This window comes from Orcinus orca, chromosome 6, assembly GCF_937001465.1.
Source record: "Orcinus orca chromosome 6, mOrcOrc1.1, whole genome shotgun sequence".
In the NCBI taxonomy this organism is placed as follows: domain Eukaryota; kingdom Metazoa; phylum Chordata; class Mammalia; order Artiodactyla; family Delphinidae; genus Orcinus; species Orcinus orca.
The window spans coordinates 108,384,168-108,401,546 of NC_064564.1; the positions used below are offsets into that span (position 1 = coordinate 108,384,168).

The 17,379-nt window shown below is 39.5% G+C and overlaps 1 protein-coding gene across 5 annotated transcripts in view; it reads left to right on the plus strand.

Annotated features, from left to right (window-relative positions):
• The window catches only part of MRRF (mitochondrial ribosome recycling factor), a 55,960-nt gene that overhangs the window by 162 nt on the left and 38,419 nt on the right, over positions 1-17,379 (plus strand). For 3 of the 5 annotated variants that reach the window (XR_007478100.1, XR_007478099.1, XM_033427252.2), the window contains exons 2-5: positions 4,738-4,949; positions 11,804-11,959; positions 16,145-16,263; positions 16,748-16,908. Coding sequence is in view for 3 of the 5 variants with exons in the window: in XM_033427252.2 (XP_033283143.1) it covers positions 4,766-4,949; positions 11,804-11,959; positions 16,145-16,263; positions 16,748-16,908 (620 nt within the window). In the remaining 2 variants the exon portion in view is untranslated. Of the gene's footprint in view, positions 1-2,491; positions 2,711-4,737; positions 4,950-11,803; positions 11,960-16,144; positions 16,264-16,747; positions 16,909-17,379 lie in introns of those variants that run through there. The other 2 variants (XM_033427251.2, XM_004269253.4) reach the window with 2 other exon arrangements.

Sequence of the window (17,379 nt, forward strand, 5' to 3'; positions counted from 1 at the left end):
GCGCGCGCGGGGCCCGGGTGCCAGAGATCTCTACTCAAGGACCTCTGGGGGACTGAACACCCGGACGCGTTCCATTCGAATCCGGCTTGACCTTTACGGCTGGGGGCGGGACCTGCTGATCTGAGCGAGTCTGGGGGCGGGGCTCATCTCATCAGCTAGGAACTTCCAGGGTGGGAGGCGGGGCTTACTAAATAGGGACAGCTACTTAGTAACTTGCCACCTGGCTGGAGCATTTAATTTTCATAACCATCTTTTGGGGGTAGGGTTTTTTTTAATAGAGTTAAGTCCAGACCCTTTATTTATTTATTAATTTTGGCCGCGTGGCATGTGGGATCTTAGTTCCCCAACCAAGTATCGAACCCACGCCCCTTACTCCTAGGGGAGTAGGTATTTTTAATCCCCCATGCTGGAGAAAGGGAAGCTCAGAGAAATAACTTCATCGGGTCACGTGGCTAGTGAGTGAGGGCGCCCAAATTCCAAAGCCTCAACTTTTAACCATTACTCTGTGCGGCCCAGTGGCAAAACAGTTGTCATTTGAATAGCCCGTCTATATTTACAAAGTGCTTCTGCAGCTCTTATCTTATTCGATCGTCCTGATAACCCTGATAAATATTATTGTTATCTACAGATGAAATTGAGGCCCAGAGATTTTGACCTATCGAAGGTCACATACCTAGGAAGTGCTGGAACCAGCACTCTTTCCCAGGTCTTCTCTAAGTTTGATGCCTTTTTCCTGTCACCCCACTCTCGCATTCTCAGAATCTTGGAGAGCTTTATAGTTAGAAAGAATGAAAACCTAGTCTGACCCTTCGTTTTATAGTTGAGGAAAGAAAACCTAGGTAGAAGAAATGACTTGATACAAGTCTCAGGTCATCAGCAGAGCTTACACAAGTGCTTTTTGAATACAGGGTAGTTATGAATCTAAAAAGGATGGCTGACAGGGAATGATGAGATAGGAATATTGGAATCCAGCCCTCCTAGCTCTTAGGCAAAAGCTCTTTCTCCACTTGTTAAAGTGTCTCATCCTTCCTTTGCCTGTGCCAGGGACATGATCCTGCATAGAGTCAGATACTGTAAATGCCTTCACATGGCACTGAATTTAGAGAACATGCCCTATTATCTCTAAGTGAAAAATCTGGCAAACCAAGAGATAATGGAAGCAGTGGGAAGTAGAGCCTAGGACCTACTGTCTGAGGCTTAGATTTCAGTTCTGGTGCCGGCATTGTGACCTTGAGGAAGGACTTAATCTTTATAGACTTTCGCTCATGGATTCTTCACATTTATTCAGTGTCTCCTATGTTCAGAACTGTGGTAGGGACTGGGGATGCAGCCGTGAACAAGACAACCATAGATTAGTCCTTTTACTGCTTATAGTCTTATGGAGGGAATTAGACAATAATCAAATAACTACACCAATATTAACTGGTATTGTTAAAGTAGGTGCTATGAAAAAGTACAGGGCGCTATGAAAGTGGGCTATAGGACGTTTGACCTATTGGGCTAGAGGAGATAGCCAAGGAAGGCATCCTCTGAGGAAGTGATGCTTAAGCTGAAATCTGAAAGAAAAGTGTGAGGTAGTTCATTAAAGAGGTGAGGGAAGATCATTCCAAGTAGATTCAACAGTATTTTTGAAGACCCTGGAGCAGGAAGAATATTCAAGGAAATGAAAGATCAATTTGCTTATTTGTAAAATGTGGGTGATTATCACAACCCTGGTTACTGTGAGAACCAGGTAACACATGAAAGTATTTTATATACAACAAGGACCTGCGTGTGTGCACACCCACATTTATAAAAGTCTACATATCATAAGCTAATATACAGCTGGATTGGTAGGGGTTGCTGGGACAGTGGATAAACCAGGACTTTGTGTTCCTCATCTATTTCTTTACAAAATTAAAGTGCACCTTCTATGGAAAAACAGGAAAATTCAAGTTTTGAGAACCTCGACTTTGGATAAAGAATATGTGCTTCAAGTAGTTTTAAAAAATGTTTCAACAGTTGGAAAAATAATGCCAGTAATTATACTGCCTTATGTACACAATCTAGGATAGTGTTTAAGAGCATAGACTCTGGAACAAAAGTGCCTGAAATAAAATCTTGGGCAAATTATTTATCTTGTGCCTCTGTTTCTTTATCCGTAAGATGAGTATAATAAAAAGTACATATATCCTAGGTTATCATGAAGCTCAAATGAGTTAATATATGCAATATATCATTTAGAATTGTTTTTGGCACATAGTTATAACTATATGATTATAAGCTATTGTTTCATTATTGTTATAATTACCTTTTCAAAGGCTCATTAATATCACCATGAGAAAGATGCAGTGGAAACTGTAGCTCAGAGAGGCTGATGATCTCCCTAAGGTCACACAGCTAGTAAATGGGCAAACTGAGATTCCAGTTCAAGACCGTATCCAAAGGTCAGATATTTCCTGCTGCATTTTTTTTTCTGAGTGTAGGTTCATTTTGTTGTATAATACTTGGGCTCCCATAATGGTTCCTTTCCTAGACCTTACTTCTCTGCTGAACTGAGTGTTAATATGCATGTTCTTAAGGTAAAGGGTCCAAGGGATTGCCTTTATTGACCTTCCACTTTGAAGTTTCCTGACTTCTGTGCAATTAAAATCTACGCCTTAAGCATTTCAGCAGTGTGGTTTATTTATAGAGTCGTCTTCCGGTTCACGTGTACTGGGTCTGCTTTTGGGTGAGTTTTCTGTCAAAGGTTGTTTATTTCTAACCCATTTTGATTTCCTGTTGCTTTGTGGATTGGTATTATGACCTGCGACAGGAACACCAGGAAACCTGTCTTAATGAAACAGCCAGATTGAGACCCTGTAGATTAAAAAAAACAACTATATTATACAGCCATATTTGGATATAAGTGTGGGTTAGGCATTAGCTGTATTAGGCAAAAACTTACATATAGAAACCTCACTTAGAGGCACATTTCTGTGAACAGTTTTGCTGCTACAGGGCGGAACTATTAGCTCCATGCCCTTGGTCAGTGACAGTCTCTTTGAGCCTCAGCTTCTACGTCTGTAAAAAGGAGATTATTATACTCTCTTTGTGGCATTTTTGAGAGGATTAAATGAATAATATGGGTAAAGCAGGAAGCCCAGGCCTGACCTCCATTAATAGTAGGTGTTAATAATGTGAAAGGGGAAAAACTTTTTATTTTTTTATCTAGCTCTGTCTTTACTGACGTCCACACACTGTTCACTGACATCTAGCATCTCTTGCTATTAAAAATTCCATCGGGAGAAGTTATTTGCCTTTGTGCAACTCATTTGCTTTTCTTTAAAAAAATAGTGATAGTGATAGCCAGCTTTTATTAAACAGGTACTATATTCCCGGCATGCTACTAGGTTTTTAATATGTATTCACTATCTCATTTTACTTTAAGAACAGGATTATTTTTTTCATTTTGCAAATGGGGGACGTGATGCCCAGTAAGTGGAATGAATTGCCCAAAGTTGAAATTTATATCTAGATGTGACTGACTCTAGGCTTCCTTGTACTTTAGTAATGACATGTATGATTTCTTTGTTGTGTCTGACCCTGGCATGGAAGTCTTTGAAAGGAAAGGTGACAACTGTCAGTAGGTACCCTTCTGGGAAACTCCTGTCTGCTAGAGACTGTGCCAAGTGTTTTACTTACATTAACCTATTTATTCTTCCCAAATCTAGGAAATAACTATAATTATCTCCATTTTACAGTTGAGGAAATCAAGGTGCGGAAAGGTTCAGGGGCATTTAGTCAGTGGTGGAGATGGGATTGGATTCCAAGTCTTATGGCTGCAAAACCCATGCTCTTATTCAGTCTGTTATACTGCATCAAAATTTTAGGATGAGAGTTTTAATTTTTTTAATGAGGTATGGGGCTGTTTTTCAAAGACGGTAGCTTCCAGGTATTTGCTGCTAATCGTGCTTAATTTTTAGCTGAGTAATAATAGCCAGATTCCTGGCAGAAGCTATTAATGCTACATTTGCCAGTAAGCTAGAGCTGTGTTCTATCCCAGAGGTAGCTGTAGGCTCTAGCATCTCTTCCACGGTCAAAGCCCTCAGAAGTATAATGTGTAACTTGTGTTAACACCAAGGAGGGTGGCATTTCCCAGAGCTTTAGTTCTATAACATGGAAGACCTCAAACCTCAGCCATGCTTCAGACTCACAGTAAAGTGCATTCTAATTGGTAATCGGTGCATAAGGAACCAAAGAAAATTTTAATTAAATGCTGTTGTGTGAATTTTCCAGTCATTTTATGCCTGTTGAAATGATTTTATTTAGTTTAAAGTCTTCTTCCAGTGCTCTGCCCTTCCTCTTTATAGTATAACTTTATCAAGATTTTGTGCCTTTTCTCCTAGAAGGGTTTAATTACCATCATTAAGGATTTAGTCTGCTCTACATTTACTTAACTCTGTTCCCTGTGTGCTAAGGGGCATTTGCTGTAGTGGAAAGAGCATGGCGATTTGGAGTCCTGCAGACTGTGAGCAAGTTACTTAAATCTCCATGAGCCTCAGTTTCTTCATAGTATAAAATGGGGCTAATCATATTAAGTTGTACAGATGTTGGGAGGAGGATTAGAGATAACGTATTTAAGTTCCCTAGCACATACTCAAAACTGATTGACAGACTCTGCTGAGAGGATTTACTTGCTAACTGGTACAGATTATTTTCTGAAGTTGTAATAGGGTCTGTTTTACTTTGATCTCCTTTTTGTCTTGTTCTTTTTAGTGGGTGTTCACAAGAATTGTCTTCAGTCATGGCCTTGGGTTTAAGGTGCTCCCGCTTGGTCCACCCTGCCTTTTGCAACTTCCTTGCAGCCTTGACCAGACCTGTTTCAGAAGTTACGCTGAAGACAGTGAGTGGAAGACAGAATGACCACGGGCAATACCTGGCCTATCCAGCTGTACCAATCCGTCATTTCGCTACCAAGAAAGCCAAAGGTAGAGGCATGACCTCCTCACCCCTGTCTTATATTTAGCCCTTGAATTATCATAGCTGGAAGGGATCTCAGAGATGTTCTGAATTTCTCCCCATGCCTCATGAGGAAACGGTATCTCAGGTGGTTCAGTTGATTAGCTTAAAAGGTCACAGTGACAGAGTTGGTATTAGAACCTGTTTTGTCATTGCCATGCCGCCTCTTTTGTTATTATGGCTCAGAAAATGCTTAATTTCTTTTAGATTTAGAATTAGAGGTATAAGTGCCAAGCAAATCAGAATACTTGTGGCAGGGATCAACCTGCCTTCTTCTTATAGGAAGATCTGCGTTGGAAATAATATTAAAAGCAGAAGGTTGTTGGGTGAGGAGATATTAGAGCCGTGGATTTAGATGGATGATCTTAATGGCTTGTGTCATCCAAGAATGAGACCTTGATACAACTCAGGTCTCAGCTTAAATGTCGCTTCCTCAGGGAAGCCTTCCCTGACCTCTTAGGCTGGGTCAGGTCCCTTGTTACATGCATTTGTGCACACTGTTACTTTACCTTTGATGTACTTAAGCACAGCACTCATTAATTAGTTAGTTATTGTTTGTTATGTCTTCCATACTGGACCCTGTGAGGTCTATGTCTTTCTTGTTTAGCAACTAACAGGGCCTGACACATAGTATGTATCAAAAAATTTTGCTGAAGGAATGGATGAGTGACAGAAAATTGTCAAGCAGACCTGCTATTTGCAGTGGTGGGTCAGGGATTCCACTCCTAAGGATGGTGCTTGAAATACCCTACTGAATATTTTTCCCACTGCTTTTCTTTTATGGTTTCATGCAGACCTTTTCCTTTTCTGTTAATAGGAAAATTAACAAGTTGCCAAAAGAGCTTTAATGCATAGAAGCCTTATATTCAGTTAATAACTTTGATCTATAGGTTGCATTATATTTTTTTAAATTCACATACATTTAATAATTTAATTTGATCCTTATAATTATCCATTGAAGGAATTGTAATTATCCAGTGAAGAAATTCTTCTAATTATCTAGTGAAGCACAGATCTCACCATTTTGCAAATGAGGAAATTGAGGTCCATATGTAAGACATTTGCCCATGATCATATCGAGTTAGTGGCAGAACTGGAATCCAGGTCTCCTGATGTCCACAGCATTGCAGTATTCAAGTGCACTAGACGTTAGCTGCAGCGTGTAAGCAGCATCTTTTCATATTTCATTGGCTATTCAGTTTTTGTCTTCTTTGATTGCCTCCTAAAAAGTTGGTTGACTTTTTCCTTTAGATTTATTGGATTCTTTCTATATTAGGAATGCTAATCCTTTGTTGATTGTATATGTTGCAAGTATCTACTTTGCCTTTTTACTTTATGATGTCTTTCATTGAACATAAGTTTCAATGTAGTCATATTTTTCAGTTCTTTCTTTTATCATTTGTGCTTTTTCTGTCTTATTTAACAAACCCTCAGCTATCTGAAAGTCCTAAAGCTATTCTGTATTTTCTTCTAAATCTTTTAAAGGTTTTTACTTTCCACATTGGGTTTTTAATCCATATGGAATTTATTTCTGAATATGATGTGAGGTAGGGAATCTATTTTATTTCTTTTTAAAATGGATAATAAGTGTGTCAACCTCACTTATTGAGTAGCCCTTCTTTACTCCCAGATTTGTAATGCTTCCTCTGTCATATGTCCGGTTTCTTTGTAGGTGTGATTTATATCTGAGTTCTTGATGTGTTGAACTACTCATCTCTCCCTGCACTAAATTCCTTAATGCCTGAATCACAAGTCTTGAATCTAGTGGTACAAATCTTTCCCTTCAGAACACGCTAGCTTTTTCTTTTTCTTCTTCTTGGCCTTTTGCTCTTCTCTATGCAACTTGTATTGTCAGGTTTTCTCCATAAAGATCTTGCACAGTTCTTTAATCAGGTTTATTTCTAGGCTATCATCATTTTTGTCACTTTTGTATATGATGTTTTTTAAAGTAAATTTTTGAGTGATGTACACAGAAAAGTGCATACATACATTGTAAGTGTATGGCTCAGTGAATTTTCACAAAGTGAACACAACCATGTAACCATCACCCAGATTAAGATATAGAACGTCACTTGTACTCTGGAAGCTTCCCTCATGTCCTTTTAAGTTGTCACCCTTCAAAAGACAGGCCCCTCTCTTGACTTTACCACCACAGATTTGTTTTGCCCTTTTTGAACTCAAGATGTATTCTTTCATGCCTGGCTTCCTTTGATAGCAATCTACATGTGAGATTTGTCCATGTTGTTGCCTGTAGTAGTTGTTGGTACATTTTTATTTCTTTATAGTACCCCAGTGAATGCGTATACCACGATTTATGTGTGTTTTCTATAGTTGATGGATATTTGAATTGCTTCCAGTTTTGAGCTAAAATAAATAATGCTGCTATGAACATGCATTTTGATGCCCATGTGTATGCCTTTCTGTTGGGTGTATACCAAGAGGAGGATTGCTGAGCCTTCGGTTATGCATATATTAAGTTTCAGTTCAGTTTCAGAACGTACAGTTCTCCAAAGTAGTCATGTCAGGTTACACTCCTTCCCAGAGCGTTTTAGCTTTCTATTTGCTAAATACCCACTGTATGCTTGTGGACACTTGGTATGATCAGCCTTTTTAATTTTAGCCATTCTGATGGGTGTGCATTTATATCTCATTATGGTTTTAATTTATATTTCATTGATGAATAATGATGGTGAGCACCTTTTATTTGCTTATTGGTTATTTGGATATCCTCTTTCCAGTCTTTTGCCCATTTAAAAAAATTGACTTGTAAGAATTTTAATGTATTCTAAAGATAAGACTTCTGCATATATATATGTATTGCTGATAATAATTGCCTTTTCACAGTGTTTTTTTAATGAACAGAAGTTCTTAATTTTAATGTAGACCAGTTTATCAATCTTTATCGAGTAGTGCTCTTTTTTTCCTTTTTAAGAAATTTTCCCCTACCTTAAGGTCATAAATATATTCTGTGTTATTTTATACAAGATTCATTGTTTTAAGTTTATATCTTTTTAAAAATTGTGTTTTCTATTTGGTTGCTGGTGAATAGGAATACTTTTTTTTTTTTTTTTTTGGCCGCACCATACAGCTTTCAGGGTCTCAGTTCCCTGACCAGGGATTGAACCCAGGCCATGGCAGTGAAAGCCCAGAATCCTAACCACTAGGCCACCAGGGAACTCCCCGATTTTCTCTTTGTTCTTGAGTTAGTTTTAGTAAATTATATGTTTATAGGAAGTTCTTGGCATAAAGTTGTCCATAATAGTCTCTTAAGATTATTAAAATCTCTACTGTTTTGGTGACTGTGTCCCCTTTTTCTTTCTTAGTATTATTTATTTGTGTCTACTTCCCTTTTTAAAAAAAATTAATTAATTAATTTATTTTTGGCTGACTTGCATCTTCGTTGCTGCACGCGGGCTTTCTCTAGTTGCATCAAGTGGGGGCTACTCTTCCTTGCGGTGCGTGGGCTTCTCATTACTGTGGCTTCACTTGTTGTGGAGCATGAGCTCTAGGTGTGCGGGCTTCAGTAGTTGTGGCCCGTGGGCTCAGTAGTTGTGGCTTGCGGGCTCTAGAGCACAGGCTCAGTAGTTGTGGTGCATAGGCTTAGTTGCTCTGCAGCATGTGGGATCTTCCCAGACCAGGGATCGAACCCATGTCCCCTGCATTGGCAGGCAGATTCTTAACCACTGCGCCACCAGGGAAGTCCCTACTTCCCTTTTTTAATCAATTATTTTTGACAGAAGTTTGTCAATTTTATACACCTTTTTAGAAAAAGAGCTTTTAATTTTTTTGATCTCTCTTTTTTAAAACTTTATTGAGTTCTGTTCTATATCGTTTACTTCCTCCCATGTTCTTGTTCTTTTTATATCCTTTGAGCTGGACAGTTAGTTCATTAATTTTCGACTTCTTTTCTTGTAAGCATTTAAGACTGTAAATTTATAAACACAACTTTAGGTACTTCCTACAAGTTTTTGTTGTGTAGTATTTTTATTATTGTCATTTTAAATATTTAAAAATTCCACTGTGCATTTTTCTTCAGTCCATAAGTAGTTTTGAAGCTCAGAATTGTTATATCTTTCTGGTGAATTTTTTCTGTTTTTATGAAGTGCTCCTCATTGTTTCTAATAATGCATTTTGTTGTAAAATCAATTTTGTCTTAATATAACTACACCAGCCTTCTTTTGATTAATATTTGCTAGGGTTATAATTTTCTCATGCCCGTACATTAAACTTTCTGTGAGCTTATATTTTTGTAAAATCTCTTGTATATATTATATACGACTAGATTAAAAAAAATCTTACTGAGAGTCTCTAACTTTTAACTGGTTCTTTGGTCTGGGTACTTGTATTTCTATTATTTTGTACTACCTCTTTATTGAGGTTTTCTTTGTTTCTTCTTTTCTCCTTTCTATTGAATTAATCAAGTTTCTTTATTCTTTTTTCATCTCTGCTGATTTGGAAGGTATACATTCTATTTCTTATTGTTTTGGTGGTTACTTTTAATTTCTTTTCTATGTTTTTATAAAAATAAAGCACCTAGGGCTTCCCTGGTAGCGCAGTGGTTGAGGGTCCGCCTGCTGATGCAGGGGACGCAGGTTCGTGCCCCGGTCCGGGAAGATCCCACATGCCGCGGAGTGGCTGGGCCAGTGAGCCGTGGCCGCTGAGCCTGCGCGTCCGGAGCCTGTGCTCCGCAACGGGAGAGGCCACAACAGTGAGAGGCCCACGTACCGCAAAAAAAAAATAAAATAAAAAGTAAAGCACCTATGGAAAAGTGCAGCTATCATAAGAAAATAATAATAAGCTTGATAATTTTCACTTATATAATTTTTACTTATGTAATCAGCACCCAAACCAAAAACCAGAGCATTCCCAGCATGTCAAAAGTGCCCTTTTAAAAAATAATAATAATAAATAAATAAATAAATAAATAGAAGTGCCCTTTTGCTCCCTTTTAGTAACTTACCGCTTTCTACCCTTTGCAGGTAACTATTATTCTAACTACTAATGATATAGTTTTATCTGTTATACTGTTTAGTGTATGTTATTGTACCTGGATTTTGCACTGTACAGTCTGGATTCTTGTGTCTAGCCACTTTGCTTAACATCATGTTTGTGAGACTCATTTAAATTCTTCTTTGTAGTTGTAGATCTTTTCTTCTTATGGTTGTATAGTATTTCATTCATAAAGAATATTTATCCATTCTAATATTGATGGGCATAACTTAAAATTTTTAACATGCATACTTGGTTTAACACTAAAGTTGAAGATACTATTTCCATTGTTTCTAGCTTCTGTTGTTGCTCTTGGAAATTATTTCTAGCTTCTATTGTCGCTATTATTCTAAATTTTGATCCTTTATGGATAATTTGTCTTTTCTCTGGCTGTTTTCACAATCTCTTTGTCCTTGGTTTTCTGCATTCACAAAATGTCTAGGTGTGAATTTACCTAGAATTTTATTATCCTGTTTGGAACTTGTGTTTCTAAATCTGAAGATTCACCCCTTTCATCAGTTCTGACAATTCTAAGCCATTAGCCCGTTAACTTAAGACCAGTGAGATTTCAAGCAAGATGGTGATACAAGCAAATAAATGTTCAAAAAAAAAAAATCACTCTGCTGCTAACTGGTTGGTTACTTTGGGCAAAACATTTAAATGGCTTGTGCCTCAAATTTCTCATCTGTAAAACGGGGACAATAATAATCTCTGTTCTTCCTAAGTCAGAGAGCTGCTTTGAATATCTAAAAGCAGAATGTACTTGAAATTGCATTGCAAATTGTAATATGGTATATAAATAGCTCAGGATCTAGCTCACTGTAGATGTTCAATAAAATTTGTTGTGAATGATCTCAATCAATATTTGTTGAATTCTTAATAAATAAACTAGTGTAGGATAATATTATTTAAATATTTTTATTCTTTTTCTCCTTCCCACACCCTCCTTAAAGAAATGCAAGACTATTTGTAATACTCACGGGAGTGATCTATGTATGCATATACACATTATAGATGCATATGAAAAATCGCTATGATGGTTTAGATATAAATTAGAATTTTATTCAGTTCCCAGTATTGTTGCTTTCTAAAATATAAGCCATTGTCACTACTACCGGCGGTGTTTAATGTTGCTAAGCTACTGTTGTTTTTTTTGTCTGTACCAGCCATCAGATACTTTGCATATCCTTGTCTTAGGATTCATTTTTAAATGAATTAATATATTTTATGTATCTCCAATTACATTTTATGAAGACAATTTAATGGAAAGTTCATGGGTTTAAAATTAGGCACATCTGGGACCAAACCTTGTCTTTACTATTTCATGACCTTGTGACATTAGGCAAAGTCACTCTACCTTTCTCACCTTCTGTTTATTTTTCTGAAAAATAAGGAATTCATTCACTTATGGAGTGTCTGCCATGTGGATAGTGCTCTTTTAGGTATTTGAATTACTTAATTTGTGTCCTTGCAGCAACCTGGCAGTATAGATATTATTCCTGTTTCATAGGAAAGGAACCTGGTATCAGAGAAGTAGAGTAACTTGCTCAAGGTCATAAAGGTCGTATGCATTATAGCGCATATTTTCACCTGGGTGTCTCATTATAAAACCTGTGCCTTCACTAATATCTGAGAAAGTGGTTTGTGTGATGCTGGGTCCCAGGTTGACAGTAAGTGTAGGCTCTTTTTTAGGGCCTACACTTAGTGACAATGTTCTGTAATTTTCTAGCACTTGGCTTTTTTCCCTGCACATAGTAGGTACTTCTTAACTCATTGTTTATTGTCTCTGTTTATGCTGCTGTTTTTTTTTATTCATTGAATGTTGACTTTCTAGCCAAAGGGAAAGGACAGTCCCAAACCAGAATGAATCTTAACACTGCCTTGGTTGAGGATATAATCAGCTTGGAAGAGGTGGATGAAGAAATGAAGTCGGTGATAGAAGCGCTCAAGGATAATTTCAATAAGACTGTCAATATAAGGACCTCACCAGGTTAGTGACTGAACCTGTGTTTTGGAGAGGGGCGTAGTGGCAAAAACATCGCTTTGGCAGAGCTGGGTTTTAGTCCTAGCTTTATCGCTTACTAATGGGTGACCGTGGGCAGTTACTTCTGTGGTTTTCAGTTTCCTTGTCTAATTCCTACCTTCTAGCTTTGGGATGGGTAAATAAATGAGGTAACATGTGCAGTCGTTCTAGCACAGTGCCCAGCACATATTAACACTACATTTATCCATTTAGCAAATACTTGCCTGCTATGAACTAGGCGTTGTGCTGGTATAAAGTGAACAAAATAGGTATGGTCTTTGCTCTCATGGAATAATACTCTCAAAAAATGGAAATTTTATTATTGCTGTACTCTCTACACTTGTAGGTATTTAGTTTCATAGTAACTGACATCTTTGGTCTGATTTTTCCTATTTGGCCGTTCTTATCGCTTACTGGGAACCAACTGGCTGCAGACCTGCCCACCTGAGGCATTTCTGTACCCCTGAGCTTGACCAGGAAGATTCCGTTTGGGTTAATAACTTCCTGAAAGTGGCTTTCCTAAGTGGGAAATGTCAGAACTGTCTAGGAGAACTGTTTGCAGATGTGATGGAAGAAGTGAGTTGTCAGCTAATGGTGCAGGCAGGCAGGAAAAATCCAATTGCTGTTAAATTGGCCTTTTGGAAATTGTCATCATCCTAGAGTCAAGCCCGGGACCCCCTCGGAAAGTATCTGTGGGAGCTTGCACTGCTCCCACTCACATCTTGCTTGGGGTAGTTCACAAGGAAACTAGAAAGTATTTCATGAACTTGTTCTTAAGAAAACCAAGTGAAAAGTATACGGCTTCATTTATAAACACCAGCAGAAACATACAGAGTTCAGAGACGAGATCCAGTGTGAAACCAGAAGACCATTCCGTCATTTGTCAGCCCTGGACTGGGGCATTTCTGCCTTTGCTGACAGTAGAGCGTGCCATTCAATCTCTCCCAACTGTTTATTTTAAACTTGCTTATTATTTTAGGTATGAAGCTGATAAAGTGCTTTGTCTCCCCTGTGCTTTCTGGCCTGTTAACATTCTGCAGCCGAAACCAGAGAGCAGTTTGAGAGGAGCTCAGGGAGAAATGTGATACTTAAAATTAGCCAGCAAGCTCCACTCTTGTTGAACTTAAAAAGATGATGGGCCTGGAAAGAGGTTGGGAGTGTAATTTGTTAAATGTTAACCTCTGCGAAAATGAGGGGCAGGAATGAGGCTGAGGGAGATTCTCGCTGGGGACAGATTGAGGGAAAAGGATTTGATGCATTATGTCGATACGGATTTAGGGAATGGGAACCACCACAACTGCGTACTGAAAAGCCCATGTTGGGACTTCTGTGGCAAAGGATCTTATGGCAAATCAGGAAGGCTGAATTAAGATCCGTTTTCAGAAGGCCTCCCATTGGTATTTCCTCTTTGCTTCTTTCTCTTCAGGGTTATGTCTGTGCAATGTTCTGTGTAGAAATTTGGGCCATGAAGAGACTTGGGTGAAACAGGCTAAATAGACTGGCTAAAGACTTAGCCAGTCTTTTATTTTATTTTATTTTTTTGCCAGATTCTTCCATACCATCTTTCATTACTATCTGAACCAGCAGGCACTTTTCCTCTTACACGTCCATCTACCAGCAGTTTCTGTCTCCAAGATAGTTGATTGCTTTTAATAGTTGTCTAGGGCTTCCCTGGTGGCGCAGTGGTTGAGAGTCCGCCTGCTGTTGCAGGGGACACGGGTTCGTGCCCCGGTCCGGGAAGATCCCACATGCCGCGGAGCGGCTGGGCCCGTGAGCCATGGCTGCTGAGCCTGCGCGTCCGGAACCTGTGCTCTGCAACGGGAGAGGCCACAACAGTGAGAGGCCCGCGTACCGCCAAAAAAAAAAAAAAAAAGTTGTCTAGAATACAGATTTATTTCTTTGTTCATTCTTGTCCTCTCATTCATTCATCCATCCATCCGTACATTCATTTATTCATCAAAGCATTATTGAGCACTTATTCTGTGCTGATTAATAGGTGCTGTAGATACAGAGAGAAAAGACATTGTCCCCACCTTCCAAGAGCCTAGATCCTAATGTGAAGGGATAGACAAGTAAACCAACATGTGTAAAACCATATAGCAAAGCAGAGTGATGAAGACCATGGCTTTGGAGTTGATCAGACCTGGGTTTGAATTCAGCTCCATTGTTAAGAGCTCTTGTGACCTTGGACAAGTTATACTCTGTGCCTCAGTTTCCACATCTGTAAAATGGTGGCACTGTCTCATAGGGTTATTGTGATAATGAAAGCAAATAAATTACAGAAAGCATTTAGCACTATGTCTTGCCATGGGAAGTGTTCAGTAAATATTGGTTGCCATTATTGTAGAAGTGTGCATAGGATCCTCGGGAGCTCATAAAGGCTTTGTAATCCAGCCTAGGAGGTCAGACAGGATTTCTGAGATTAGATACAATCATAGCTGAGTGTTAAGGAGTGAGCAGGAGTTAGCTGAGCAGAGAAGGGCATCCTCAGTAGAAGGATCCTGAGGCAAGAGAGAACAGGCTGTATTAGAGAAATTGTAAGTAGGTTAGTTTGGTTAAAATATAGGAGAAAGTTGAAAAGTAATAATAATAGCATTTATTGGGCGCTTACATATGCCAGGACACAATTATAAGTGCTTTCCATAAACTCTTTCATTTAACCCTCATAACAACTCTGTGAGAGAAGTATGATTTTAATGCCCCATTTAGAAATCAGGAAACAGACGCCCAAAAGGTTGAAGGGACCTTCCTAAGGTCACACAGTCAGGAAGTGGCAGGGTTGGTATTTGAACCCAGGTCACTGGTTTTCAGAATCATGGACTTTTCCAGATTGAAGCCAGTGGTGTCAACAGCCTTCTATCTTGTGATGGTGAATTGAGTACTGTGCTTCAAATCGGATCTTTGGGCCATGGTATGGTACTGCATTATTCTAACAACAATTTGCTGGGACAACTCCCAATTTGTTTAAAATACTGACCTCCAGCCCCCGACCCTTTACTCTTTGTGTATCAGAATGAGCCATCTGTGAGTGGTTCTTAAAGTGAATGGTAATGTTTCCTTTTAGTTTTCATTTGCATAGGAAATCAGGGAGTTTGAATAACACCCCTTTTCCATCTGTAACTATATACTTGCCTTCTTGACAAGAAAATTTTGCCCAGGGTTTTCCATAATTCAGATAGAGACAAAGATCAGATCCAGGATAACAGTGAAGTGGTAATAGTCGGTGGGGTTTTTTTGTTTGTTTTATGTTTTTTGTTTGTTTTTCTTCCTAAAGGGAATCTAAGTGCCAAAATCAAGGTGGTGTCAGGGAGCAGTTCCAAACCTGGCTGCACGTCAGAATCATGTGGTGATCTTTAAAAAAACTACAAGCTCCCCCAAATCACAGGCTCCCAAGCCCCTGCAGAATCAGGCTGTCTGGGGGTGGGGCCGAGGAATCTACGTGAAAAAGCTCCCTGGGGATTCTGACGCACAACCAAATTTGAATTCCACTGATAAGGGAAAGAGCCTTGATTAGAATTGGGAGTAAGCACACCTGGGTTGGAGCTTGGCTCTTCCTCCTTTTCCTTTCGTTAGCTCTGTGATTTGGCCCATTTAACCTCCCCAAGTCTCTTTCTCTGGTGTCAAGTGGAGACAGTGTTACAGACGAGTTGTGAAAACTAAAAGGCCTAATAAGTGGTAACTATTTTTATGTTTATTTTTTGGTGCCTATGGTGTACTTGCTTGTTTATATTTAGTTATAATCCTCACTTTAATCCTGTATTTTTTAATTGAGCTGGAAACCGAGGTACCGAGAACATGACTAACTTGCCTGAGGTTTCATGTTAGTAAATGGCAGTGTTGCTGGAGGGGTGACCAGCTCTTTCCAGTCTCAGCTCTCAAAGTCATGTGTCACAGGAAACCGCTCAGGGCCAGGCAGACCAGGACTGTTGGCTACCCTGGTGCTGGTAAGCAGTTGCAACCTAGTTTTGTCAACATTTCAAAGCTCTTTCCATCACGTGGCACCACGGCTCCTGTGGAAGCCCCTTGAACCATCTTTGCCACATTAGTAAGGGATCCCTAAACATTAGTTGAATCTGAATTGATAGAGACTTAGATGTGGGGCTACTAAAGTCCTTCTGAATTCGAAGACCCTTTATTTCATTTTTCTTTTAGGATCCCTTGATCATATCACTGTGGTAACTGCTGATGGGAAACTTGCTCTAAACCAGATTGGCCAGATCTCCATGAAGTCGCCACAGCTGATTTTGGTGAATATGGCCAGCTTCCCAGAGGTAAGGTGGCCTTGCTAAAGGGGTCCCTCTCCATGGTCTCTTTTGGAATGCAGGAGGCTGAGTCGAGTCAGGAGAACGTGTTCCCTCTAGTTTGGGATGAACCAAGAGAGAAGGCATAATAATGGGAATTTCAGGATAAGAAAAGCTCTCTTCCTGTTTGTAAATTCCTTTTCTGTTTAACTCAAACACTGTAGAGGCCAGGCAAGTAATTTGAATACTGACACGGGCCCCATCTAAGACAAACGGTAGTGGCAGTGCAGTGATGGAAGGGCCGGGATAAACTAGCTCCCGTGCCCTGTCTGAAGGGAGCAGCCTTTGCCCAGCTATTGCTGATCCTTCCCGGGCAGAAATGCAGGCCTGGTCATTAGATATTACCAGGCGTTAAGGTGTTTGTTTACAGAAGAAGCCAGTAACCCCAATTTTTATGTAAGATCTTTGTTAAATGTTGATAACTAATGCCCTTTTTTGTGTGTTTTGTTTTAAGACTATGACAAAACCTAATGGGCCACGTTTGCTCTGTGGGCCACCAGTCTGTGACTTTTGCATTAGTATTTGGAGCAGACCTTCCAGGAATTCACATTCCATTCAAACTGGACTGAACATTGCAGAATATTGCACAGAGCACAGTGCTTCCAAGGCTGGAAGGTGGGTTGCATTAGATCATTGCAACCTGGAGGCTATGATTTTAAGTCCGGTTGAGGAAGGTAAATGGGTTTTTCCTCATTGGTCCAGTAAGAATTGACCTGGGTTAGGAATCCTTGAGGACCTGGAATCTGGTCCCACCTGTCCCGCCAGCTGGCTGTTTGACCTTGTGTAGGTTGTGTCACTTTCTGGGTCTCCCATTTCCTCACCGGTTAATATGAGGTAAAGGAATCTGAAGTCTCTCCCTATTCCGATGGTCTGTTTCAGTAGTTCTAGCCCAAAGACAGAGACCAAAGTTGAAACTGCTGGATTTGACAAACTGGGTTAGAGATATGAGTAAGAGAAAGCCCTTGCTATGAGCAGGCTGTTTCAAATCGGAGGGCTCTTGTAGCTGATGTGCTAGGCACATTTGTGAGGGGTATTACTCACTCCTCCACCAATCTATTCTCTATACTGCAGCCTGAGCGAACTTGT